General features: G+C 39.2%; 1 protein-coding gene across 7 annotated transcripts in view; it reads left to right on the forward strand.

Annotated features, from left to right (window-relative positions):
* Window positions 1-1,314: 1,314 nt before the first annotated feature.
* LPIN2 (lipin 2) overlaps window positions 1,315-27,043 on the forward strand; it is a 39,797-nt gene continuing 14,068 nt past the window's right edge. The window contains exons 1-7 of one of the 7 annotated variants that reach the window (XM_015277938.4): window positions 1,315-1,457; window positions 15,061-15,261; window positions 17,790-17,885; window positions 19,450-19,748; window positions 23,407-23,514; window positions 25,676-25,799; window positions 26,611-26,932. In XM_015277938.4, coding sequence (XP_015133424.2) covers window positions 15,070-15,261; window positions 17,790-17,885; window positions 19,450-19,748; window positions 23,407-23,514; window positions 25,676-25,799; window positions 26,611-26,932 — 1,141 coding nt within the window. In that variant the 5' untranslated portion in view covers window positions 1,315-1,457; window positions 15,061-15,069. Of the gene's footprint in view, window positions 1,458-1,489; window positions 1,727-3,208; window positions 3,302-10,104; window positions 10,358-15,060; window positions 15,262-17,789; window positions 17,886-19,449; window positions 19,749-23,406; window positions 23,515-25,675; window positions 25,800-26,610; window positions 26,933-27,043 lie in introns of those variants that run through there. The other 6 variants (XM_015277941.4, XM_046925170.1, XM_040685161.2 and 3 more) reach the window with 6 other exon arrangements.

A 27,043-nucleotide genomic window follows, 5' to 3' on the forward strand; every position in this document is an offset into this window, starting at 1 on the left:
CATGTAATTCTGTGTTTGTGTCTTCTTCCACGGACTGCTTGCTTTGAAAAACAGCCTGAAAACACTGTGGGGAAAGATTTTTTTTTAGTTCCATGCTCAAAGGGATTATTTGCAAATAAGCAAACTGACTATAATCTTTTAGCAAACTGACTATAATCTTTTAGGCAGCTCATACCAGGCGGTGCAGATCAATAAACAGACCTTCTTATCTGTTTGAAGGACTGGCACAAAAGGTTTCCAAGGAGACTTTTTAGAGATATACAGACTATCACAGTCAACTTTAGCTATGCAGCCCTTGCAGGCATTCTGTCAGTTGCACTGAATACTCTGTTAATCAGTCTGCTTTTTTATGTGACTGTTGTATTAAACATATGTGACAGCCCAAAATGGCTCTGACATCAAGGGTGGAGCAAAGCCAAAATCAAGTCAGTAGATGAGAAAGTAATTGGTAAAGAAAAGAAAACAAAAACTATTAGGCAACAATGGAGAGTGACAAAACACTGAATTCACACAGGAGAGACCTGAGCTGTATGTCTTCTTCCCTTTCTTCTCCCTTCTCTATACTGCAGGTTGTTAGGGGAGAGAATATCACCCTGTTTCAGTACGTGTTGTGCCTCACTATCAACTGGGGCCTCCGGGCAACAGTCTGAGTCAAATCAATAATAACACATAATCGAGGCAGCAGCCGCACTGGCTGCACTGGTGAATCACAGAAGAGATGGGCAGGGCAGCTGCTGGTCTGACACACACACCTGGCCTGCTGGACACGTTTGGGTTTTGCTATTCCATCCTGTCATAAACAAACGTGACAGCTCCAGGGCACTCTGGGTACAAGGAAAACTTTCAACAGGACACAATGAGAGACGCTTAAACGGGGTGAATCATAGAATCATAGAATGGCCTGGGTTGAAAAGGACCACAATGATCATCCAGTTTCAACCCCCCTGCTAAGTGCAGGGTCGCAACCACCAGACCAGGCTGCCCTGAGCAGGGAAGTGTTTGTATTTAAAGTGCTTATTTTTAAATTTCTCCATCACGAGGAACCATCTGTAAGACATGGCTGCCGCTTGCTGCCACGAGGAAACGGCTCAGGCCCGAGGCTGGGCGGCAAGCAGCCGGGACGCGCTGACCATCGCGCCGCCTGCCTTGCCCCACACCCAAGATGGCCGCCGCCCTTGCGCAACGGCCGCCCGCCCCGCGCATGCTCACTCCTCCCTATCCCCGGTCACGTGGTGCCGCTGAGGTGGCGCGCGCTCGCTCCGCCGCCCGCCCCACTCAACCCCCGCTCTGGCGGCCGCGCGCCTCGCGCCACCCGCCGCAGGGAGCGCGCGCGTGCCGGCGTGCACGCGCTGCGCCAACCGCCGCCGCTTGGCGCAGTTCGCACCCGGCGCGGCGCGGCGTTCCCCGTCCGCCTCCCTCCATTCATCCGTCCGCGAGCGGCGCCGGCCTCGCTGGAGGTAAGCGGTGAGGCGGCGGAGGGCTGCTCTCCGCAGGCAGCGCGCGGGGGCGGGGGCGCGAGCGGCGACCGTTGAACCCGTCACCAACCGCCAATGGCCGCGGCCCCGCCGTCTGCCGGCGGCCAGGTGTGGCCGTGGGTACGGGCCGGGCCGTGGAGGCCTCGGGAGCGGATCTGTGGGGCCGGGAGGGGTCACTGCCGCCATCCCCTCGGAGCACGTTAAAAATGGTGCTGGGTGCCGTGCTGTGCGACTCCTTCCGTTTGACGGGCGTGCGTTTCTTCAACTGAAGCGTTACTCGCGTACCTGCAGGGCATTCTTTCTTTTTTTTTCGTTTTGTTTTTTTTTTTTCCTTTCCTCCTTTTTTTTTTCCTGTTTGTCCCCACTGATGGAGGGAGCGTGGAGCTGTAACCGTTGGCCCGCCGCCTTTGTGTGTGCGCGCCTGAGTTTTTGCCAAGTGCCCATCTCTGGTTGTTGTGTGTGTGAGCAGCACTTCCCCTCAGCCAGTGCTTGCCGAGGACCTGTTGGAGACATCTATGGCTGTAACGGAGTGACACTGCATGCTGCTTAAAGGCAGCCCAGCAAAGTAATGTGATATGCATACCTGTCTCATGTGCCTTTTGTGTTTACACAATGATTTGTTTTTGTGAACAGAATCCCGTTGATGTTATAAGAAGGGTTTTGTTAGTTGTATCCCGTAAGAGTACTTGTTAGGACCTCATCAGAGAGGAAGAAGGTGATAGACAGTGCTGCAGATCTCTTCCCATTGCCCATCTCTCTCTAATTTTGGATACTGAGCTCCTATTGTTAGCAAAATACGGGAAAGCAGGAAAATGAGCAAGGTTATACACATTTTAGGAAGGCATTGTTAAAATGAAAGAAATGAAGTCCTGGTATGCTGTCACTTAATGTTATTGAAAGCGTGAGCGTGGCACTCTGAGCCACAGTTTGTGTGTGTGCAGGAAACCACCTCCGGGGCTGTCAGTTGTACATCTTCTCTTCCAGCTCCTGCTTGGGGGTTTTTGCATCCCAGAACAGACAGGAATGTAAATTATTTTGCCATCCTTTACAAAGAAAGATTAGGAAGTTCTCTTCTAGTGGAGTAAGTGAGCGATCAGAGGGATGCCCAATAGAAACATTAGAATCATGGAATTGCTCAGGTTGGAAAAGACCTTAAAGATCATCAAGTCCAACCACAACCTAACCATACTATCCTAACTCTAACAACCCTCTGCTAAGTAATGTCCCTGAGCACCACATCCAAACGGTTTTTAAACACATTCAGGGATTACTATAACGTAGGATATTACAAGTGATAAACTAATTATAAGAAGTTTATCAGTAAACTCAGAATGTTGGAGGAGTTTGAGATACTTCTTTATGTGGCACTATTTGTAATTACAGTAAGAACAGGTAGTGCTGAAGGACTGTAGTAAGCAATTATGGTGTTCCTTGTTTAGCTCATAGCATAGCTTTTCAGTTAGGCATACCAAAATGGTTGGTTTTCTTTAATGGCCTCCAAAAGAGGCGATGTTTGAACTTGTCTTACTCTCAGTACTTAATTTTGTAACAAGCCAAAATATTAGCTTAGTTGTTTGTTATTCTATATGTGGGAAACATGGATGTGAAATGTTCCAGCATTGCAGCGTTGAGAACTTCTTGTCCTCCCTCCCTACTTGCAGCATTCCTTTCTGCTCATATAAGGTCAGGATCACTTATGGGGTAATATAAATTGCACTTCTTACACTTGACACCTCCTGATGCATCTGAAGTCCCAGAGGCAGCATGCAGTAGCCATTCTTCGTCTTGCATGCTCTTTGTCTCCGAGGGATTGCAATCTAGCTCAGGTAAAGCTGAAAGGATTTTGTTCCAAGTCACACTGGGAACTTCTGTCAACCCAATTAGTTGTATTGGGTGGTTTTCACTGTTGATGGTGTGTTGTTTGTGGAGTGTTTTTTTTTTTTCCTGGAAGGTGCTCACGTAGCTCGGACTCTGGATCAGAATTTTCTTCTTTTCCATTTATTTACACATTAAGTACATGTTTGCAGCGTGTAGAAAAACAAACAGTTCTTCAAGGTCTTGTTGTGTGATCACAGGATATCTGAGCTGAATTAGTACGCTACTGTTTTTCTTCTAATAAAATAGCTTTGGCTAATGTATATAGTAACTTTTAATCACTGTTTATATATGAATTGCAAGCACTTTATATGTAATTGTCTGAGAAAGATGAAAGGATAGTTTCTGATGTAAGATCCGCTGCTCAGTGCTAAATGTACACACACACAGAAAAACCCTTTCAGATTAATACAAAGCAGTAACTGACAGTTGGTTTCTCAGTGTATGGATTAGATGTATTCCTGCAGTACTGGGCAAATTCTAGTGGAACAAAGTAGCATATCGTATCCCGGTGACTTCTGCATTTTGTGGTGCTGATCAGGAGTGCTTCTATGAACTTCTGACCTCTCTGCTCTGCAGCTCCCCGAGGAGGGGAGGCAGAGGGAGGTGCTGGGCTCTGCTTCTGGGAACCAATGGCAGGAGGGAGACAGAACAGAGCTGCCAGGGAAAGGTCAGACTGGGCACTGGTCAGGCCCTGGAACAGGCTTCCTAGAAGGGTGGTTGGTGTTCCGTGCCTGTGAGTGTTCAAAGGATTTGGTCAGTGCTCTCAGTAATGTGCTCTTGCTTTTGGTTAGTCCTGAAGTGCTCAGCCAATTCCTAAGCTCAGTCCCTTCCAAATGAGCTATTATTCTATCTAGTGAGTCACTGAATGTGCACTTCTAAAGCTGTAAAGTAGCACAAATATAGCGTATTTATACTTTATAAATGTATCTGTGTTATGTAGGTGAGCAGAGATATTATATATTTGCAAATAAAATTATTTACTTCAAGCACAGAAAATTGTTGCAAAGACTGTTTCATATAAAAATGTCCATTTATTCTACCCAGCTGCGCTCGCCCCTTTGTTACAAACATCGGGGCTTATGTTTCTATTGGTGCAGCCAGGCTGGTTTAATATGCAACTGTTATTCCAGAGTGTGTTCGTGTTTGAAGACAGAACTCACCTGTGCTCTTGAGGGATTAGTGTTTGTCCTTTTTTTTTAGATAAAAATAGAGATGTAACTCTTGCTTCTGTTTATATTCCAAGGGAATTTCCAAGTGAAGGAAGCTAGTTTCCCTTTGTTAAGTATTTTGTTGTTATCAGCGTCTTTCAGCTTCGCAGTAATTTGACAACATGTAACCAGAAGTTGTCCTGAGTCATTCCCCTCCCTGGAAGCATTCAAGGCCAGGCTGGATGGGGCTTTGAGTCACCTGGTCCAGTGGGAGGTGTCCCTGCCTGTAGCAGGGGGGTTGGAGCCAGGTGATCTTAAAGGCCCCTTCCAACCCAAACCATTCTATGATTCAGTGCTTTTCCTAAAGCTAAGGGAGATCTGTTTGTCGCTACACTCTACTGAGTAAACAGAGATGAGTTTTAACTAAGCGTGTAGTCCATTTCTTTATCCTGCATGTTGAAGTTTAGTAGCAGAAATGTAAACATTCAAAGTGATATTAGAAAGGTCTCTAGTGTACCATGTGATATTTCTGTGCAAGTCTGTGTGGCTGAAGATCATAGAATGGTTTGGGTTGGAAGGGACCTTTAAGGTTGGATAGTTCCAACCCCCCTGCTATAGGCAAGGACACCTCCATCTAGACCAGGTTGCTCACAGCCCCATCCAACTGGCCTTGAATGCTTCCAGGAAGGGAGCATCCACAGCCTCGCTGGTTTAACATAGTTCATACTAAACCAGTTTTAGGCCATGCCTTTAGACTTAGTAGTTTTCTTTTGACAGTGTTAAGTGTTTCCTCAGGAAACGTAGGGATTTTTGTTTGGTTTGTTCTTTTTTTTCTTGGATTGATGACTATTACAGCCTTTTAAAGGAAGAATGTAAAGAACCCTTGGCAGAGTTCTTCCAAGAGCTTTGAATAATAAAATGTAGCTGAGATTCCATTATAGAAGGAAGAAATTGTTTCTCACTTGGATAACAACAGAATTTAGTTAGTGTGAACTGAAACGTAGTGACTTTTAAATAAAATTCTAAGTGATGATTTAAAGCCATTTTTTCCTCAAATGAAAAGTGGGCATGTTAACAGAAACAAGAAATCTGTCAGGCGGCTTTACAGGTTTACCGTGTCTCATCTGTGTGGTGCAGACATGTTGTTATGTGCTATGGGTGAGGAGAAATATCCTTCAGACAGATGTGTGATCTGTGTTCCTTAAAACTTAATAATGCCCATAGGTTGTGTTTGATGAATGAGTAAGCGTATTCTGCTTTGTTCTGCCAGATCTAATTTTCCCCTCCCCAATATCTCATGCTGTGCATACCTGTGTGTGTAGGAATTCAGCATTTTTACCTGATTTTCTAATAAAATAGCATTGATATCTGTGCAAATTGGATTTATTTTGGTACATATGTATCAATTTAAATGATACAGAGTCTGTTAAGTGAAAAAGATTTCTTGTTTATATATAGTATATTTAGAACTTCAATGTTTCACGTATGTGTTTCTTAGAATCAGCGTATTTGTTCTGAAGATGTGTCCAAGCCTCACTGTCCTTATTCACTGTTAATAGATAGGATGCTTTTCTTGCTTGAGTACACGAGCTTTGATTTTGAAATGCTGGAGAGTCGGAAGAAAGTGTAAATACACCTGAGGCAGAGCAGTGCATGGGAAGGCTTTTCTTCCTCCCAGTGGGAAGTGTAGACAAATAACGGTTGCTCATGAGGGAAATAATTACAGCTTTCTAAAAACATACGGGAAAAGCTTCATCAGCTTCTCTTACTTCATGGAAAAATGAGATGGATGGAATTTGTATTCAGAAAATGTGGTTACTGTGTTATGTATGTAGCAATAAGTTCAACAAAGGACGATGTGGCTGTGGGAGAGTCTGTGCTGCTAGAAATAGCTTATCTGTCAAGTGTAGCAAGCTTCTGTGTGGATTATGCCTGTGCAGATTTTGAAAGGGTGCAGTCTTGCATTAGCCAGCTTTGCTTTTTCAGTGTCTTGAAAGAAGTTAATGTCTTTACGTGGGCAAGAATATTTTTTGTGTGAATGTAATAAGTTTTTGGTTGCACTGATAGCTTTATCAATATAACTTGCTTTGTGAGTTCTTGAAGATTGGAGAAAGAGCTCAAGTTACTAAAGGGAAGATGCCATAATACTGGAATCAGATAATTGTTAGTAAGTCACTGAGATATAACTGGTGGCGCATTACAGAAGAGACAGGCCCCTGCAGATTGTGGCCTTTCTTTCATGCTACCCCCCTTTTATTTTTCTCAGAGATCAAAAACTAACTTAAGCAGCGCTGAAAAATATTCTAACTTGAATGCCTATCTAACAGGAGATCCTGCAGAAACTGAGTTTCTCATCTTGTGTTGGAGATGAAAAGCCAGATATTTGCTTCCACTCATTTTTAATCACCAGTTTGGGCGTCAGTGCATTCCTTATTGCTGTTATCTCACAGGTGTTTCTCTAGCATCTCTTAAGTGCTTGGATTCTTGTTCCATGCTGTTGGTACTTGTGATAAGTATTCTCATTCCTTCAGTAGGGTTGTTTTTTGTTTTGTTTTGTGTTTTTTTTTTTTTTTTCTTTAGTTGAATCACAGAATGGCCCGGGTTGGAGGGGGCCTCAAGGATCATGAATCTTCAACCCCTTCCCGCCACATGCAGGGCCACCAACCTCCACATTTAATGCTAGACCAGGCTGCCCAGGGCCCCATCCAACCTGGCCTTGAACACCTCCAGGGACTCCAGTCTGTGTTTTGTCATCTCTATAGGAGAATCAGGAACTCGTCCACTTTGTTTGCACTGTATAGCCAAAGCATTAAAAGTGCATGAAAATGAAGAAGTGGTTTGGAATTTTAAGATTCCAAAGATCTTAAGGACCTTTTCTATGTCAGAATGATGTGTGATTTGAGATGTGGGGTCAAGGTGAAGATGTAGGATGTGGACAAAGGTTGTCCCATGCTTGCTGTATGTATTATGATTTCTTAATTAAAGGATACATTTGCCTCAGTCATTGTCTCGGCAAATTTACCATGATCTGTGGATGTTTTGTTTTTGTATTCTCATCAGTGCCTGTCTGTAGGATTACTTCTTGCTTCCTTCTTTCCGGAACTAAGAATAATGTGTACTGATGAAAGCCAGGGAGAAGCCCTATAGGTGTCTTCTGACCATGCTGCTTCAACAGTTCCCATATTGTACAATGAAATTGCTTAGATGTAATTTTCAATCCTTAGAATTAGCAGTGACCTCTGAAGGCCATCTAGTCCAACTCCCCTGCAATGAACAGGGATACCACAGCTAAATCAGGTTGCGCAGGGCCTGATCCAGCCTCTCCTTGGAAGTCACCATGGATGGAGCATCAACCACATCTCTGGGCAGCCTGTTCCAGTGCCTCACCACCAGTCTGTAAAAGACTTTTTCTTTATATCTAAATTAAACCTCTTCTCTTTAAGCTTGAAGCCTTAACTGTACCCATAACCCTTGTTCTATCATCACAGGCCCTTCTAAAGAGTCTGTCTCCTTCCTTACTCAAGCTCCTCCCCTTTAGATACTGACAGACTGCTATCAGATCACCTCAGAGCCTTCTCTTCTCCAGGCTGAACAGCCCCAGTTCTCTCAGCCTGTCTTCGTAGGATAGGTTTTCCATCCCTTGCATCATTTTTGTGGCCCTCCTCTGGACACACTCCAACATGTCCATGTCTTTTCTGTACTGAGTACTCCATATCTGAATGAAGTACTCCAGGTCAGGCCTCACCAGCACAGAGCAGAGGGGCAGGATCACCTCCCTCACCCTGCTGGCCACACTTCTTTTGATGCAGCCTGGGATACAGTTGGCTTTCTGGGTGGCAAGGTCACGTTGCTGGCTTGTATCCAGCTTCCCATCCACCAGTACCCTCAGGTCCTTTTTGGCAGGGCTGTGCTTCATCCTTTCATCTCCCAGCTTGTATTGGTAGTTGATGTTGCCTTGACCCAGGTGCAAGAACTTGCACTTGGATTTGTTGTACCTCATGAGGTTCACCTGGGAAACTCTGCAAAGTCTTCAAACTTTGTCTGTTGCAAAGTCTGCAAACTTTGCTTAAATAAATCTTAATCTCCTGGACTTTGTTTTCTTTTGGGTAGGTGAAAATAATACTGTATTTCTGGGATGCTGTAAAACTAAATTAATACAATTGACTATATCATAAAGCTTACTGTAGAAAAGTATCATTTAAAAATGCAGTCATACTTCTTATCAGGAATTTTGATTAATGAGCAATGGGATAAGCTGTGTAGATTCACAAAGAGCAGAGAAAAAAAATAATACAGGATGCTGATTGATCTTTGTCAGCACTATTCACTTATGAGTCTCATTCAAACACTTGCGTGTGCGTTCTGAGGCTAGCCCACAGTAAAATCTACCCATGATGAAGAACTGCATTAAGGCTGCGAGAAAAACATAGGAAAGGACCCAGAGATGGGAGCAATTTATTACAGCCTTCCTGTGGATGTAGCAATCCCAACACTCCGAGCGGGAGCATGTCATCAAGACTGATTAATTTTGGCCTTGGGTGTAGTTCTCGAATTATTTTAGGAACCCAGAAGCAATTTGGTTGCATCCAGTAAAGTGATTCATTGTCTCTGCATCAGAATTTAACATATCAGTGTAGAAGGCTTAAGGGAAGATAGAGCGAAGCTGGTAGTAGAATCCTAGACAATCTTTTAGCTTGTCATTCAGGCAGTCCTCCAGTTTTCTGTAGCAGACAGAGTAACAGCACTGGGGGGTGTGGGGAGTGAGAGAAGATGCATGTGTAAGGTAAGGAAGGATGTGTCTATGTTGGGAGAATATTGATTCAGAGAATGCCTCCTATCCCCACATTATAGGGATAAATCATTTCTCTGTACTGCTATGCTTCCTCAGTCATTTCACCTACCCAGGATATTTGGAGAAGTAATGTTATCCCAAAATTCCTCAGATCAAAAAGTTAATTCTTAGTCACAGAGCCACAACTATACGACAGATTTGTATGTACTGTCCACACACCCAAATTATACTGCTTGAAACAGTTCTGTTTTCATGAAGCAGGAAAATTTCCACAAGAAACAAAATGTTTATTTTGATGTGTGCTTTAGTATAGGCTTAATACCAGTTAGCTCTTTCCTTTTACAATGCTATTTCAAAAAAGGGTGATGAGCAGCCCACAAATAGCAGAGCTGGAACTGCCGTCATATTTGTCGTACAAAACTTGAATAGCCAGCCAGATGAAATGGTCAGCGGAGGGAGCAGGCACCTGGGGAGGCAGCTGGTGTTCCTGAATGCTGTGCTGCTGGCTGAGCTAGAACTTTGAACACCACTACAGGTGCTGAAGTTAGAGCAGAGGTCGAAAAGTCTGCAAGTGAGCTAATGCCCAAGAATCATTAACCAAATCCCCGCTGCTTTTCGTGGGAGCCTCAGCTACGGCCATGTGACTTAATGTCATAGAAGATCATTACCTATCAGTGCAAACATATGGCAAAGTCTGTCTGTGTTATTACTTATCTCAGAGTGCAAGGGGGCTGTGACATTTCAAGCAAAGCCTATTGGTGTGGGAGTTTCTATGTGAGGTTTCTTAAAGAAACGCTTCCTTTTTAACCTTAGTACTGCGTGGGAAAGTATAGCGAACGTCTTTCTCTAGGAGACCAGAAGTTTTGCATAATTCTCCTATCCCTCTATGGACAGAGAAGAAATGCTGATACAGCGTTCTGATATGGCTGTAAACTTCACATTTACTTGCACTTTGGAAAGTTAGATTCGTGTTTTCTGAGATGAATTTCTCAGATAAGTATGATTTTGAAGGTGACTTCAGTAGAAGTGTTTCTGCCCATGAGAGCGTTCCTTCTGGAATCTTGGTGAGTTTGACACTTACTACTAATTATGGGTGCCTATAGCATAGTTAAAATATCTAAAAAATTAACCGTCTGTATTTACTAACATAAGGAATACTTTAATCGGATGTTGAACAGGCTTGCTTGGCTTCTAAGTTAAAACCTATACTTAGGAGCGAAGACAGGTTTGGTTTGCTTTGCTTTCTTTGTTGGCTTGCTAGCTTGTTCTTGTCAAGGAGAGTTCGTGCTACAGTGCTTCTGCTTCCTGTGGTCACATTTTTTCCCCTGGTGTTCAGAGTACAAATAAGTAAAACTCTTGAACAAGACTTTCTCTGGGTAAGCAAAAATTCTACTTCATGGATATATGCAAATGTAGGTAAGATGAGATGAACTGGGGGAAGCCAATGCTATGCATGGTTTTTCTTCTTGTCTACCTAATCTCTTGAGAAATAAGCAACTTTTTTACTGTTTTTATTAAGTAAATAGTTTACATCACACATTAGACTATCTTTTCATCCTCTAAATGTATCACAGAATAAATGGGATGTAATAATGTAACTTTCTGACAAGCTAAGATCTACATTTAAGTACTTTTTTTTTTTTTTTCCCCCATAGTTAAAAGTCATAGAATCAGAGAATGGCCTGGGTTGAAAAGGACCTCAAAGACCATCTAGGTCTAGGACCATCTAGACCGCCAACCACTAGACTAGGCTGCCCAGAGCCACATCCAAAGTCATGCCCTCTAAAGCTGTATCTCACTGGAGCAATCTGACAGCTTGCCTCTGAGTATCTTGCAGTCATCTTTTTCTGTTGTTGCAGCTTGCATTTGTACTGTTCAGTACGGGTACACTGTGTTATAGGTGTCACCTTTGCGAACATGCACCAAAAAACCCCAACAGTTTGCTTTGACTAGAGCAGTACTCCCAGTGCACAGGACACACACATTTATGGACAGTTTTTGCATTATATATCATGTGTTTTGTATATGAGTGTTCCTGAACAACATAAAAGAAATTCTTCAAGAAGACTTGTTGGTTTTGTAGCAGCCAAAAATGACTTTTTTTCATAATGGTACATGGATATAGTTCCTTCCTACAAAGCCTTCTACTCTAATTATGCAAATGTATGCATTCCCTGGTTTGTGAATTCTTAAAATTCGGCTATCCGTTGAGTAGAATGTTTTAAATACTTAGTAAATACTTAACTTGAGATATAGTGCAGTCCGATCATTTTTGAGAGCCATTCTGTTTCTCATTCCTGTAGCTTGAGCAGTTCAACCAACACACTCGGGGTGAACTTAACAGCTTTGTCTATTTTTTTAAGTGGAGGAGACGAACTTCCAAAGTAGCCATTTCCTTTTGTATTTACTTCTATGTCCTCCCTTCCTCCCCCCGCCCGCCCACAATTTCAGTTTCTGACTTTTGCTGCCTGAAGGCTTCTTGCCGGAAGTTAAACGTACAACAGAGAAACCACTTTTATATAATGTAGAACAGTGTATTTTAGATCCCTTCCTCCATTCCAACTTGCATTCATTTCACTTATAGCCGAGGATATTAATACCATTAAGAATTCTTTCTTGCAAACTAGGTAGTATTGCTTAAGTATTCAAAAGTCTCTCTGGAGCTCCAATAGTCCCAACTCCAACCTTTATACCAAGTTCTGGAATTTGGCTGCATCAAGTAATTGGCTATCAAAACAAATAAAAGCTGAACAGTACTGTGGAATGTGGCTGTGTTACTCTTTCTTTACTTGTCTTGTCCATTGAACATGTCTTGAATTGCAGAACTGATGCCTGAAAGTTCTTGCTACTGTAGGGATAGCAATTGGCTTATTTCTGGAGGGTGCTTTGTAAGGAAGTGTCTCTCTGGGTATCATTTGGATCACTACCATCCCAACTCTACTGAAGTATCAACACTTCTGAGGCATGCAGCACGTGTGTTTTTTTCCAGCGGTTCCCCAGAAAGCTGAGGAATTAGCTTCTTCTCATTATCGTGACAACAACATCTAAGCTGCTCTTTATAACCAGAGAAGAAAGAGAAGCGCAATGGAAGATCCAGCTACAACTTGATAAACAAGAATATAAAATAGTGCCTAGAATTTTATTTACTGAGTGTGTATAAAACAATGCTTGTGTGAACACTTCTTTACAAAGCAAGAAGCCTTTTATAAGCCATTGATTTTAGTACTTAGTAGGTTCGAAAGTTCATAACTTTGTCATACGTAAGTGGTAATTCTGTGTGTCTAGAAAAATATGGTGTGCTGTGAGCTATGTAAATGTAACTGAGATTCTGGAAGAAATAACTTTCCTAACCAGAAAACAAGAATGTACGTACCCTAGGCAAATGATTTTAGTCTTACAGCTTTGGGGGATGATTTTCTGTTGTTAGGAGAGGTCAGGTACATGTCCGTGAGGGAAAACCAGAGTATCTACCAACTGAACTCAATTCCTGACGTTTGGTGTGAAATTCTTGTCTTTACAGTAGTCACTGCTGAACTGAGAGAGAATTCCTCACTTCTCATTAATCCTTGGGTCCTGTTCCCTGAAATGTAGTATATAAAATGGATGCTGTATTAAGGATGTCTATTCTTGATTCTTGGCGTCTTAAAATCTTTGTTTTTCATGAAAGTCAGTACCATAGAGACCTCTTGTGCTGCTGTGGGCCTCACAATTCTGTGGTTTTTGTCATGTTCTTTGTGAGCGGAGCAGGCTTACTCGCAATTGAAACAAGATGAGACTTGGGTATCTTCTTGCCAGTTGCATGAGGTAAAAGGGAGCTTATTAAGAGAGGATGGTGAGGAAGGATTGAAGCAGGGCCTCCCCTTTTTGGCAAGCGAGCTGCTATGTTGCGAGCGAGCAGTCAGGTTTGTCGTTGCACATAGAACTACTTGTAAAGGAAACAATTTTATTCATCTAATATTGTTGATAAGGAGTCCATTCTGCTAATTTTATTAGCCACTCACTGACAATCTGTTCTTGTCTTCACCAACCATATTGTACAGAAGCTATGGAAGAAAATTCTCTAGCATGTTGCCTAGCATAGTCGTTCTGTGGCTAATGCAAAAAACTTTTTGAGATTGTCAAGCTGTCGTCTTTCTTTTTAAGTCTTGTGGAGAGGAATTTGCTTATTCCTTATCTATTTTTATTAGCCTATGAACAAGTTTTCAAATTGCAATTAAGGCTAGATTTAAGACTTTTTCTTAATGCCTCTAAACAAAACTGTATTGTGCAGAAGTTTTTTTCTCCCAATACTGCTTTTGTTGTCTAAGCACTTCATCAGTTACTTCAGTTTTGAGCCTTCCAAGCCTTCTTTACAGTAGCACAGGGTGTATTACGTTCATTCAGAAGGGTCTTAGGCCTGTGGCATCTAACAGTGCCAGTGTAACTATAAACATAGAAGAAATCTAAAATTACTTTGAAGGAAAGCGCAGCTGTAGAAGAATTTTCCCCCATTCCATGCTTCTCAAGCCTATCAGATATTGCCTAATCATATTTAAATTTGAAAAATAAATCCTCTCCACGTGACTAAAAAAGGAAGACGAGGGCTTGGCAGTTTTGGTTTTAAAATGTTTTGGTGGCAGAATGAGGAAGGATTGTGCTTAGGTTTCCATTAGAACGCTTTCATGATTTTCCTGCCTCATTCTATTAAAGCTGGGATGTTCTCAGAAGTCTTTGGGCTTCATTTCTTTTTGACTGATGTAGTTCACCTTGTATTCTTAGTCTGAAAGGCTTACAGTCATTCAAAAGATCACTTAAATCTTTTTAATAGGTAACTGAATCCAGTAATTTCTTTCCAGTTTGACTATATCATGGTCATCTTATGTTCATCTTCCTTTTTTTCTATTCTGTCCTAAACTCCCCACTCTCATTTAGCAAGGCTTTCTATACCTAGATTAGAATTGTTCTTTTCAATCTCATGATGTCAGGAGAATAACCAACAACAGAAACTTGTAAAAGTCATCTTTTCTCTTGGCTGAAGCTTCATGAAACCTCTGGGAAGTAGTTACTATCTTAACACTTCACCCTTACAATAGGTTATTGCGTGAGTGTGTAAACTTGGCTAGGGCTTCTCACGTGTGAAGCTATATTTCATGTTTGTTCTTTGGATGTAATTTCCATAGAAATAGTGATTATTAACTGGTAGGTCAGCGCTTGCTTCTTGTGGATGGAAGTGAACAAGGTCATTCTGCTAGGTTCATGTTTTCTCACAGCAAACTACTTCAGCAGCTGTTTTAAATACCTCCAAATTTCTTTAAGCTTTCTGGAGACGTATGTATTGTAGCTTTAGGTGACGCTTACTGAAATTTTATTGAATCAAAAGTTAATGGAAGAGTCTTAGTAATTTTGATTGTCTGGTATCATCTGCCATGGTCTTCCTTGTGTCATTTTCGAATTCTGAAGGTTGATGGGACTGTTGTTCAAAAAAGTTTTTATGTGCCCATAACTTTACGTTGAAAAAGCTTTTACTACTTGTTTCATGACAAAATAAATTCACTGTTAAATAAATTCACTATTAAGAATGGATTTTATAACTGTAGAGAGTGGTTGTAATATGAGAATTGGCTCAAAATTCTGTTGGCTTCAAGTTATTTGTGTAAAGCTTGTTACATTAAGCAGAGTAATTGTTAAGTGATGTAACACACGCCTTTTCTTTAAAATTAAAAAAAGAAAAAGAAACAAAACTATTCATTTTCTCAATTAACTTTTATTTCCCCCTTCTTCCCCTTAGTTTCAGACTATGAACTACGTAGGACAACTTGCAGGACAAGTCCTGGTTACTGTGAAGGAACTGTACAAAGGCATTAATCAGGCCACCCTTTCAGGATGCATTGATGTCGTTGTGGTCCGGCAGCAGGATGGTACATACCAGTGTTCTCCTTTTCATGTCCGATTTGGGAAGCTTGGTGTCTTGCGCTCTAAAGAAAAAGTGGTAAGTTGAGAAAATGGACCAAAACAAAGTTTGGAATACCAATGCATTCACTTCTTTTCTCTGTTCCTTCTTTTCTCCTGCATATCCAATTAGCAGTCTGGTTAAGTACAGGGCAGTTTCTCATATATGCTGTACAGACTGAGAGTTTTGGAATGCAAAGCAGAACTTCCTGTGGTAATCTAAGGACTCTGCAGGGGGGAAAAGAAAAACCGTCAAGAAAAGCTTTGACAGCTTTTGAGCTATTAAAAAAGATTAATACAAGCGTATATACTTCACTCTTAAAATATCTATATGACTATTTATTTACCTATTCAAGTTTGCTGGGAGATAAATGCTTAATAACTTCTAACTGATCCCTGATATTGAAGGAACTGTTCTCAGAGTGTCTGGGGGACAAATGGGGTTTATCTTGCATGTTGGTGAGCTATCATAGATATTACACTTTTTATTATCTCTGCTTAATGTTGATATGCAGTAGGAAAAGCAGTTAATATCCACAAGCAAATAAAAATTGGGAATGAAACTTAATTCATTTATGGGCTTATTTGGAAGAGAACGTGGTACAATTCCCAACCCAGAGAGCCTTGAGACAGTGGTGCTACCAGAGTGAATCATCCTGCCATTCCCTTTGCATAGACTTTAGTAATTGTGCGCTTAAGGAGTGAGTTGGATTGGGTTGTAAATTTGATCTAAAATGAACTGATTGTGGGGGAAGTTTACATCCCTGTAAGGGATGTTCTGCAGAAGAAAGTACTGTGTATGGTAGCATTGCCTGTGGGTGTGCTACCGAAGGATTGATTAATTAAAACAGATCGTAACACTTCAGGATTATATACTGTTTTTCTAAGAAGGGCAACAGCACTGAAGGAAACTACCCCCATCTTTATATTTCTCCTGTAAAAGGAGAAGAAAGTCCTGATTAAAAAAAACAAAAACAGTTATGTTTTGGGCTTTTTTTTTTTGGTTGTTAATGGTCATACTAGGAGTTGCACACTTTAAGGTCGTGAGTTTGTCACAACACAGCCTATCAGCAGTTTTCCTGAATGATTCTTTTGTTTTGCCTTCCCACTTGCTAGTATTTTCTGAATGAGCACACCACTGACAAAAAGTTGAATTTTTTTGCTTAACAATTCTGCAACAAATCGTGTAATTCAGTATTTTTTCAGTAAGGTACAAGAGTAATTTATCATCACCTGTGGTTGGTATTCTCTAGCTAATGGTTTTATTCACATGAGAAGCTGAATTTGGATACAAGGATGATTTCTCTCTTTTTTTTTTTTTTTAGCATTGTAGTGTGTTTCTTTTTTTTTAATTATTCTTGACTTTCCATGTGCTAATGTTAGCAGTAGTTCTCTTTCCTATCTGACTGGCCATTTCATGTCACGGTACTGTCACTATGAATATGTGTATTCATATCATATTAGCTATGGCTTGAAGGGTAATTTTTGCTCTTGCATTGGCAGGAAACTGGATCTTGAGTAATGTACATGCTGAATATTCCATAGCAATTGCAATATTTCACTTGCTCTCATTTTTACTAAAGTGTCTAAACTATATATAACTTGAAATGCCAGTGGCATTTTCTACCTTAAGGCAAGTCCATCATGTTTTTTATCTGACAAATATTAGATTTTGCAATATCTAGGCTTAATACATGTAGACAGATACCATTAGTTAAGTAAATTTACTGAAAAACATAATTTTATCTGAACTTTAAACATTCTGTTTAGAAAAATTTGGAATGGGGCTCAACTGGATGTCCAGTATTTCATTAGGAAGAGGAATTAAAATAGTTGTATTTTGTTTTTTTGAAACACATTGTTTTTCCTATATTTCATATGCATAGGAAAGAGTAATCTCTCTATTCTGTATAATTAATGTAAGTTAAAGAACCTGTTTCTGAGCTTAGAAATATTTTCCCTTTGCAAAAGCACCGTAGTTGCAGAAGGTTTGTGGTGCCACATCCATGTCATATTCCCGTAAACTCATGAGAAGGAAAATGTGAACCAATGTCTGAGTTGCAAAAAGAATTGTGGAAATGTCTATCCTACTGAAATATAGGTTGAACATTACTTGTCAAAACAAAACCTGCCTTCGGGAGGCGTCTACCTTGTCATCTTTACCTTTTGCTCTTTGGGGCTCAGATTTGTACAAGACTCCAATTCAGGTTGAACTTTAAGCAGATAAGCGTGAATAGTCTTAGTCATTCAGCATTCTTCTAGGAAAGAAAGAATAAATCAATGGTTTATGCTTCTAGAGCTCTAAATTAGGTGAGCAATGTTTTATCATCAGATGTTTTCCACTTTTTTCCACCTTTTCCTTGTAGCTTTTAGGATCTCTGCTAACAGCCTGGCGTGTTTTGAATTAACAAGATAAAGGTCATTGTAACACATTTCTTTCAAAAAACGAAGGAGGGAGAAAGAGTGATGATCGTACAATGGAATAAAGTTTATCAGAGATTAGCAAGACTTGAGGTCAGTGCTTTCACCTGTGATGAATTAATCACATTAAATTATCTCTTTTCACAGATTGATATAGAAATTAATGGCGATGCTGTTGATCTTCACATGAAACTGGGTGACAATGGAGAAGCATTCTTTGTACAAGAAACTGAAGAGGAAAATGTAAGGGATTTGTGCTTCTTGATGGCAACAATAGTATGTTAAGAGTACTGCGTTAAAAACGCTTGATATAGCACTGTCAGTATTACTACTTCTAAAAGCCTCATTTTCTGACTGAATCTTGCATCACTTTCAAATGCTGCCAAGGTGCTTGGTATTTTGTAGGATTATGTTACCAGTGATTTAAAAAGTAATTAATTCTTTATTAATAGACCACTCTTTGAAGGAACGTTTTTACTTCTAGTATATAAATTCTTGGTAACTGCCGTTATACAGATTGCAATGCCTTATTTTTGTCATACATTCTCATAGTTTGTCTTAGTGACCTCTGTACTAATGAAAGTTGATTATTTTGGCATATATTTTTCTTACACTTTTTAGCACAGTTTTTCACAATTTATTTATGGAACTTTCACCAATTAATAACAGCTTCTTCGACTTGAAAATTCTTCTGGTATTGAAATGTAGTAAATAATGTCCTAAGACCCTTTTCCAATGGGAAAATGATAAGCCTTTGGAAATAAATAAATAAATAAATTGTAGCCTGGTTCCTAAGGATATAAAACTTGTTTAATTGCAGAATTTTTCAGTCATACATATTGGTCCACTTTTGAATGTTTGCATTTTTTTTCCAGCAAGATAAAAAGAAAGGAATTTTAAATATAAAAATGTAAAAGATTTAAAGAAAATAGAGGAAAAGGCCTGTCTTAGTGAAAAGTGAAGCTGTGAATTTGCTGTCAGGAGTCAGTGTCCTTCAAGGAAATGAACTTGATCTGCTTACTGGTTTATGACACTCCATGTTTATTGCAAGGGAAGGAGAGAAAGCACTCATTTTGAAAAGAGTTAAATATTACTTGAACTGGAAGGAGTAAATAAGCATTTAGACAAGTGCACTGAATGCTAGGTTAGGGCAGGAGGTCATAATATTTATGAGAAAGAAGATTTGAGTTCTCTTTCAGCATACACTGTGAGTAAAATCAAAACTGAAAGCAGTTCTTCTAGCTGCTGTTGTCTTAGCTGTTGATGAGAATAGGTCAGTCCTAAGGTTCTTTTCAGAAAGCAAGAATGGTAACAACTGTGCACTTTCGTTATCCTCCCCTTTTGCCTGACTTCATATTTATTATTTCTCACTGTGTTTCTTTTGGTGTAGGTCTTGATGTATTTTACTTTCTTGTTATGATATAAATAAACACCTGGTAGCTGATTCATAAAGATTTTTCTTCATCGGATTGCTTCTTCAATGGGCAGTCAGTTTTAACTAACTGAGGGTTGGTGCTGGTTTTGTTTTGATGTGTAGGCAGATACATTTTTTTCTAACCTGAGTAAGTTACAGGATGGCCTGGATTGGAAGGCACCTCAAAGATCACCTAATTCCAAACCCATCTCTAGATGTTCCTTCCAACCTACACCTGTCTGAATCTGTTTCAAAATAAATAGATGGTAGTGGGCTTAATTAGCCAAGTATTGTTAACTCATTTACTATGCATAGAATCATGTGCTCCAAAGCAAAGAATTTAAATACCATTCTCCATTGACTGAGAATCTATTTATTTCTTTTTTTGTTTAGGAAAAAGTTCCTGCATATTTGGCCACATCTCCAATACCCACTGAAGACCAGTTTTTTAAAGACACTGGCAATCATTTGATATCAGGTGAAAGTGAGAGGACATGTGCAAACTCAGAAATTCCGCATGCTATGGAAACAGAGACTGTATTCACCCCGGGATCAGTGAAAAAGAAAAAAAGAAGAAGAAAGAAATACAAGCAAGATATCAGGAAAGAAGATCAAATTTCTTCTACTGGGACAGAAGAGATTTTTGAAATGGAAATAAGCTCAGATGATGAGAAAAGTGTTCAGCCCCTTAGGTAAGCTACCGTGTGTTTGCTAACTGCTTTTATTGGGTATTGTTGGGTATTTAAAGAGCAACTGGTACCTTTTTTGTACACAAATAATCCATAACTTTCAATAGGCATTAGGTAGGTTTTTTCTTAAACAAAATACAAAATCATTATCTTCTGGATCCTTAAAAAAATCCTTCAAGTTTGTCAGTTTTATTATGAGATCCACTTAAGCCTATTTGTGTAAAGAACTGTTGTCCTCATCTTCCTTATGGCTAGCAATTAAAAAGAGAACCCTTTACATAAATGTAATTTAAGCAAGGAATCGGTCCTGTATTTTCTAGTGGATACTGTCAGCAAATTGGAGCTTGTAGTAAATTTGTTACACATACTAAGAAACCAAAGGAGCTTGCCTGAGTAATAGGAATGATTATAGTAATAGAGGAAAGCTATCAAGCCTTTAAATACATAAACTCCAGGAAAAGCCTAATCATCAGTTTTCCATGGAAGTTTCTTAAGCCATTGAATGATAGAAGCGGAGTTGAATTTTAGACAGAGCTTACTAGTTCGTTAACAGCTTTAATGCTAAAGACTGTCTGAGTAAATTCAATATCTGATCTAGAAAATAGAAGAATGATTGCTATAAAAGAATGAAGTATAACTGAAAAACCTTCCTTTTAGTGTGTGTATGGGGACTGTTAGGACACGGCCTAGATCTGTGTTCAGTCTTCAGTCCAAGAGCACTGAGACAACGATATCTGGATCATGTGAGTGGCAAGCCTGCCCTTGGCAGGGGGATTGGAACTGGATGGTCTTAAAGGTCACTTGCAACCCAAGGGACTCTGTGATATGACTGTCATAGTTAAAAAGCATCAAAAATGAAAATAAACATCAAGTACAGGAGGAAAGTGAATACAACCTGTGAATGATTTATTCTTCACTTAATAAACTGTTGTAAATGAGCGAAGAATTTAGGAATATCACACCAGTAGTGGCTATTTTCAACAAGTGTTTAGAATTTGAATTGATATTCTAGCAATGACTATAATTTGACTAGAGATGAGTAAAAAGTTGTATGTTTGGGTGAAATATCTAGTTTAATCATAGCTGAATGAGCAGGAGTATTTCCATAATGGTTTTCCTGATTTTATTTTTGTGACCTGTGGAATGAAGGATCAAATGGGCTTTTTATTTGTTTATTTTTAAATAAACAAAAACACCAGTAGAAGTTCATTCTCAGAGTAGAGAGTTTTGATGTGAAAGGCAGAAGTTTTTGTTAAAAGAATGCTGTTATGTGACAGTTATTTGGAGGACTGAACAATTAAACTGTAGCAACGCAAGCCCAGAGATGCTAAGATAAGTTCATGGCTATGTATTTGTTAAGGGTGTTCATATACAGTCATTCTGATACCAACACAGAAATTGAAATGCCTTGCAATAGGACTATGCTGTTAACTTCCCAGGTGAAGATGCAACTGTGGGGGGAGGGAGGGATGGGAGGTAAAGGTATCTTCTCACATCCTGTGAGGATGTAACGTGATATCAGCAGGTTTGAAGTGATTATTATTGCTATTACTATTATTATAAATGCCCTGTTGCAGGGGGGAAAAAAGTTAATACAGAAATAGAACCTTAGTTGTTACTAGACATTATGGTGGATTTCAGAGTGAAACCAAGAAAGGAAAAGGGAAGAGTGGTGTTCTGACAGGAAGGTCAAAAATTCAGCTATAGATACTAGTACATCATGTCCTATCTAGTTCTTTTCTTACAGTGTGAAGTACAAACTGTTTCCTGTTTCTTGGGAAAATCCAAAATCCGTTCCCAAATGTTTACACAGCCTTTTTTTAAAATATCCTTTGTCTCTTCTAGCTGTGATGCTATGTGCCACAGATTAGTTATGCTGCTAGTGCTTGATTTACCTAAAATAGTACCAGGAGGACTGAGATCATTGTGTGCACTCAGAAAGGAATAGGGAGGCATCATTTCTCAGGTGCTAAGAGTGTTCTCTCACCCTGCAAAATGGAAAGGATTTTCCATTTCAGTCCACACGATTCATCTGTGTTTTCAGGAAGGCATTAACTGGGCATTAACTTTCTGAAGCGCTGTAATCTAATGATGTTAAATGACTGTCATTGGTTTCTTAATCTAGCCGCATAGTACATCAATCTGAAAGAAGTTATCTGTCTCTGAAATCTTATCTAGATAATGTATAAAATTGAAAAATATATGAGAGGGAGTAGGTAGCAGTCTTACTGAATGTTGCAAAATAGGTACTTTAGAATTATTAGTAAACCCGCATGTAATAAATTGGAGTGCACTGGTCTAATATCAATTCTCCCCTTTTATTTTCAGTGGTCTTTGACTGCATTTGGATTTTTATTAGTTTACTATGACCTACCTGTCATCTTGTCCCCCTCCGAAGTTGAAATACTGAGGGACCTGACTATAATTATTTTCTAGTATGCTTGCTTAATTGTTTGGCAACACCTTTTGCCTCTTGCAGTGTTTAGTATGTAGTATGAAACATTTCTATCATGCTTAGTTTGGCTGATGAATACAAAAGGTATATTGTCTTTGCAGGTATCATCTCAAGTCAAGCTGTCATTACCAAGTTTCACGAGAGTAGGAATACTGAATGTTAAGGGTTCAGTATTTGCTGTAGTCTAGGCTGTTTTCTAAATTAAAGACTTGTTCAAATGAGGTAGTTCAGTTAGTGCTTGTAGTATAAAGGACTATGTTAAGTAAGCGTGTAAAATTTGAATGTTCACCTGTTTTATTAGGCAATGTTAAAATCTTTTCTATATCCATAAGAGAAATTAGCATTAGCGTCCAAAAGTGATCCAGTGCAGGCACGCTTCTGATGGAGGAAATAGACTTTTTTTCATAGTAGTGTCTTAAAATAATTTATTTTGTGTTTTATTCTCAAATTCCAGACTCATCTTCCTTGTATTACATGTGCTGTGTAGCTATGATGCCCTTCATCTAACCTCAAGTTAGTCATATCCTAAGAATAGTTAGTTATTCAAGTGAATTCAGAAGGCTTTAAAAAGACTTGAAGTAATTATGATGGAAATATTGAAGAGACTTCTGTGTAAAATACAATGCATGCCTGTTCAGTGGTTCTTGCTGTGTTTTTTGTTACAGATATTGAGTAGTGTTCTCAGTTCCAAAAAACCCTACTGTTCAGTGTAGTACATCTAGTTACTCACTGTAGTGTGTGTTACCTACAAACTTGAGGATGAATCATGTAACTGGTAGCTGCCCTTATTTTCTTAATTTTTTAAGTTGTGAAATATGCAGTCGTAAAATGCATTGTGAAAACTGCCTTTTCTATTTAACTCCCAGTGATTCTGTAGTTTATCTAATGAAGGGTTACGGGGTTTGGTAGTATTAGCTGACTTTAGAGAGTGATATCACTTAAGGTCTTGTGACTTCCTGGTTCAATATTAACTTAGAAGTTGTCAGAGGAGTAGGGTTTTTTTAAGCTGATAATATTTTCAAGTATTAGTTACTATATACTTTTTAAGTTGTATGCGGGTGTGCTGCAATCAATGAATTGTCCAACCTGTACACTTCTTTCTTTTGATCTTGGATTTTTAATAACATGTAGGTCACATTTCTAACTGAGTTAGTAATGCGAATTTCTTATAGTTGACTTACTAAATGTCTCATGTTTTCCCAACAGAGGATCCTCAAATTCGTCACCAAAAGGTGAAGAACAAAAAGAATCTCTGATTTATCACTCGAAGGATCATTACCCATTATCTGATGGAGACTGGTCCCCTCTGGATAAGTAAGTCATTTTGTAATGTCATTGTGCATATGAAGATGAATAATCAGAATAAAGTTAATGTGCCTTTTACTCAGTATTTTTCTTGATTTGTAAAACTGTGCAACATGCTTAACTTTTCTGATGCAGAATGCAGCGTGTGCTACGTATGAATTTCCCACAGTCCTGTATTAATCCAAGTTTGTCTTTTTTTTTTTTCCTCAAATGAATGAAACTTTACATCTTTAAGATGTAAAGCTCACCTTTGTGTGCTTCCAACTCTCCTTTTTCCTTCTGATTCTTTTTCAATCACAGAACCTCAATACATCAAATACCTGCTTGGAAAGTGGCAAGGTGGAAATGGGTCAAAAGCAAAAATTCTCCAGCCACAAATGATAGGACCTTTTATGTCCTGTGTGAATATATATATTTGAACTACACTTTACCAATGTGGAAGAAGAAAATTGAGTTGTTTAAAGTAAAATGAATCTAGAGGAAAGGTTCTAAGTCAGTCATTTGTATCAGTAGCCATAAGATTTCTTTCTTAAAGCCAGAAGGCTTTGCTCTCACTTAAGAGGCAGTGGGCTTGTTTGCCCTTGGGATAAGATAGGATGCTAGTTTTTGCACTTACAAAAGACTCTGTATGTGTGTATTGAGGTCATGCCTGTCTTCACCAAACCTGCTAAGTATTTTATTTTTTAAGGAGCAGTGTTAAACTTTGAAGAAGCATTGTCCTGTTGTATACTCAACGTAAATAGCAGCAGTCATTACAGAGGCATGGATTTGTACTCATAAACTGTTGTTTTTGAACTGATACTGTATTCATTAGGATAACATCAACGTGTCTACATGTTGTCAACATGTGTCTACATGTGTCAACATGTCTACAATGTACATCTACATGTCCACATTCATCTTGAAGCAGATGAATACCTTAGGGTGTAGTTTCATTTTTTTTCCATCATAAAAGGTAGGTGTAGAGAATGATAGGTTAAATGAAGAAAAAGTGGAAGATAGCATAGGTCTTTTGTCTCACTGTTCACAGTTGTTCACATTTCCTCTAATAAAAGGAATATTCCTTCATGTGTACTACCCATTCAAACCTTTATATTCTTACAGGTATCTGTTTTTTTTTATTGTTTATGTAGCCAACTCTGCAGACCTCCAGAATGTTTCAGAATGATACTGCATTAAATTAGCTAATTCTTGCAGGAACTTAAATAAAGCCGTAAGTGGAATACCCGTGGGATTTACTGTGACATTTTAAGTATTATTATGGACGTTTGTATTTAAACAAACAAACCAACCCCAAACGCTGTGAGTGTCAGAGTGAAAAATGAGCAGAATTTCTTTAACATGAAGTATAAAACCCCTGTTTAAGAAGGGATAGATTTGGACTTTTCCCATCCATAAATGCTACAGCAAAACAAACTCTTGTTTTTCTTTTCTTCCCTAAGACCACAAGAGCAAAACAGTTTTTAAATTATACTTTTCTTCTCACTTTTTAGAGTGAGTTCCTTTGGCTTAAAAGTTGTTAGAAGTAAATTTCAAAGATGGTATTCTGATGCATACATAGTAACCGCTGTAGGAAAAAGAGGATGGAACTTTAACAAGTTAGGTAGTCTGAAGGATGTGTTGAAGTAATCTCACTTGCCTCTCTGATAGTAACTTGCTAATGTTTTTTTCTGCAGCTGTATGTGGGATTTGGTGTTTATTTGTACATCCATGAGTTAGGTTTGCAAGACTTCTGTTACTCAAGTCTTGTCATAGCAAGCTTAAATACTAAATCTTTACAGAGCCAAGGATCTAAAAGCTGTTTTCTGCCTTACTTTTAGATTACACTTTTTTCCTCCTGTTGTGTTTGTTTGATTATTTATTTATTTATGGTTTGTTTGTTTTTTAGCAGAAGGTGACCTTAGGAAAGAGCTATACCTATACTGCAGATACAGTGGAGGAATCTGTTTAGGGTGATTGCTGTGCAAGTCCTTTAATGTGATTTTGGTTTTAACCTAATTTCTGTCTGAAAACCCTGCTGGGCTTCTTGCCATGTTACAGAATAATTGAAGCTCTGTTAAGCTCTAGAAAACTCTACCAACAGTAGCTGTGAACAACAAATGCATTTTAAACACTGTAGCTTTCTTCTTTTTTTTTTTTTTTTCCTTTTTTGTTCTTTTTGATTTGCTAGCCCTTACTCTGAGCCAGTCTGCCCTAAAAGTGATTCCGAACTAGAAGTTAAACCTGCTGAGAGCTTGCTGAGATCTGAATCTCACATGGAATGGACGTGGGGAGGATTCCCGGAATCAACCAAGGTATGGTTATTGTCTTGAACTTTGTGTACTGAGTTTTGGCATATTTAAAATCGTGCACTACAAATCTGCTGCTGTTCTGTAGAATTCTTAGCTGAAATAGGAAAGTAGCGCCCCCTTGTGGCTGGTTGATAGTCGTCTTTGTTCAGTCTTCGTTGAGCGAAGTAGTTACAGAAAACCTTACAGTGGCAATGTAAAAGTTTTTTAATTTTTAGCTAGAAACTGAATAAAACAACTCTGGAAATCTTTATTTTAGGCTGATTTATAGCTCATTCTAAAGGAATGGTAGCCTTAATACATTTTTTATCTACTGAGAAGTTTTTTTTTTTTCCTTTTTTTCCTCCTTGCCATGGTTTGTCATGTCAGCACCTCCTCTGTGCCACTTTCTTTACTGAACTTGTTAAACAAGCTTGTAAAAACCTTCTGTTGCAGACAACTTCACTAATAAGATAGAACATGTTTTATGTTAGGAAAAATTTCTTCATGGAAAGAGTGGTGGGGCATTGGCATAGGCTGCCCAGGGAGGTGGTGCAGTAGCTGTCCCTGCAGGTGTTCAGGAGACATGTAGATGTGACTCTTTGGGATGTGGTTTAGTAGGGATGATGGTCGATGCTTGGTCTAGGTGATCTTAAAGGTCTTTTCCAATCTTTATGATTCTTTGTTGCTAAAATACATGTTTAAATTCTTAACCAGCGTGCTTGTGACCAGACTCCCAGTTTACTGGCAAAATTATCTTTGAGTACAAGTTTAACATTTAAACTAGAATAAAACATATCTGCGAAGTGAAAGGATTGACTGGAGTTTTGTCTTTCAGATAAGCAAGAAAGAGAAACTGGAACATCCCAGAACAGCTACCATTACTCCATCAGAGAAGACTCATTTTAGAGTCATCCTCAGCTCTGATGAAGTTGAAGATGATGATGTCGTGAAAGATTCTGTCTGTACAGTACTGAAACCTGAGCCAAGAACTCATCCTATGCTTAAGCAGATGGATGTTAAAGATTCTCTCGCTTCTGCAATTATAGAGCCACAAGATTCCTTACCGTTAGATTCTGACCATCATTCCAGACTGTTGGTGGACTCTTTATCAGAAACAAAGCCAACAGCAAAAGTTGACTCTCCTTCAAAAAAGAAAGGTATGTAATAAAACTGCTGATTGTTTCCTTCAGGTGATGTACCAAATTTGAGGCAATAGTGGAAAAAGTACAAAATGTTCTTTTTCAATTTTTCCTATCTAAAGTCTTATT

This window comes from Gallus gallus, chromosome 2, assembly GCF_016699485.2.
Source record: "Gallus gallus isolate bGalGal1 chromosome 2, bGalGal1.mat.broiler.GRCg7b, whole genome shotgun sequence".
NCBI lineage: Eukaryota > Metazoa > Chordata > Aves > Galliformes > Phasianidae > Gallus > Gallus gallus.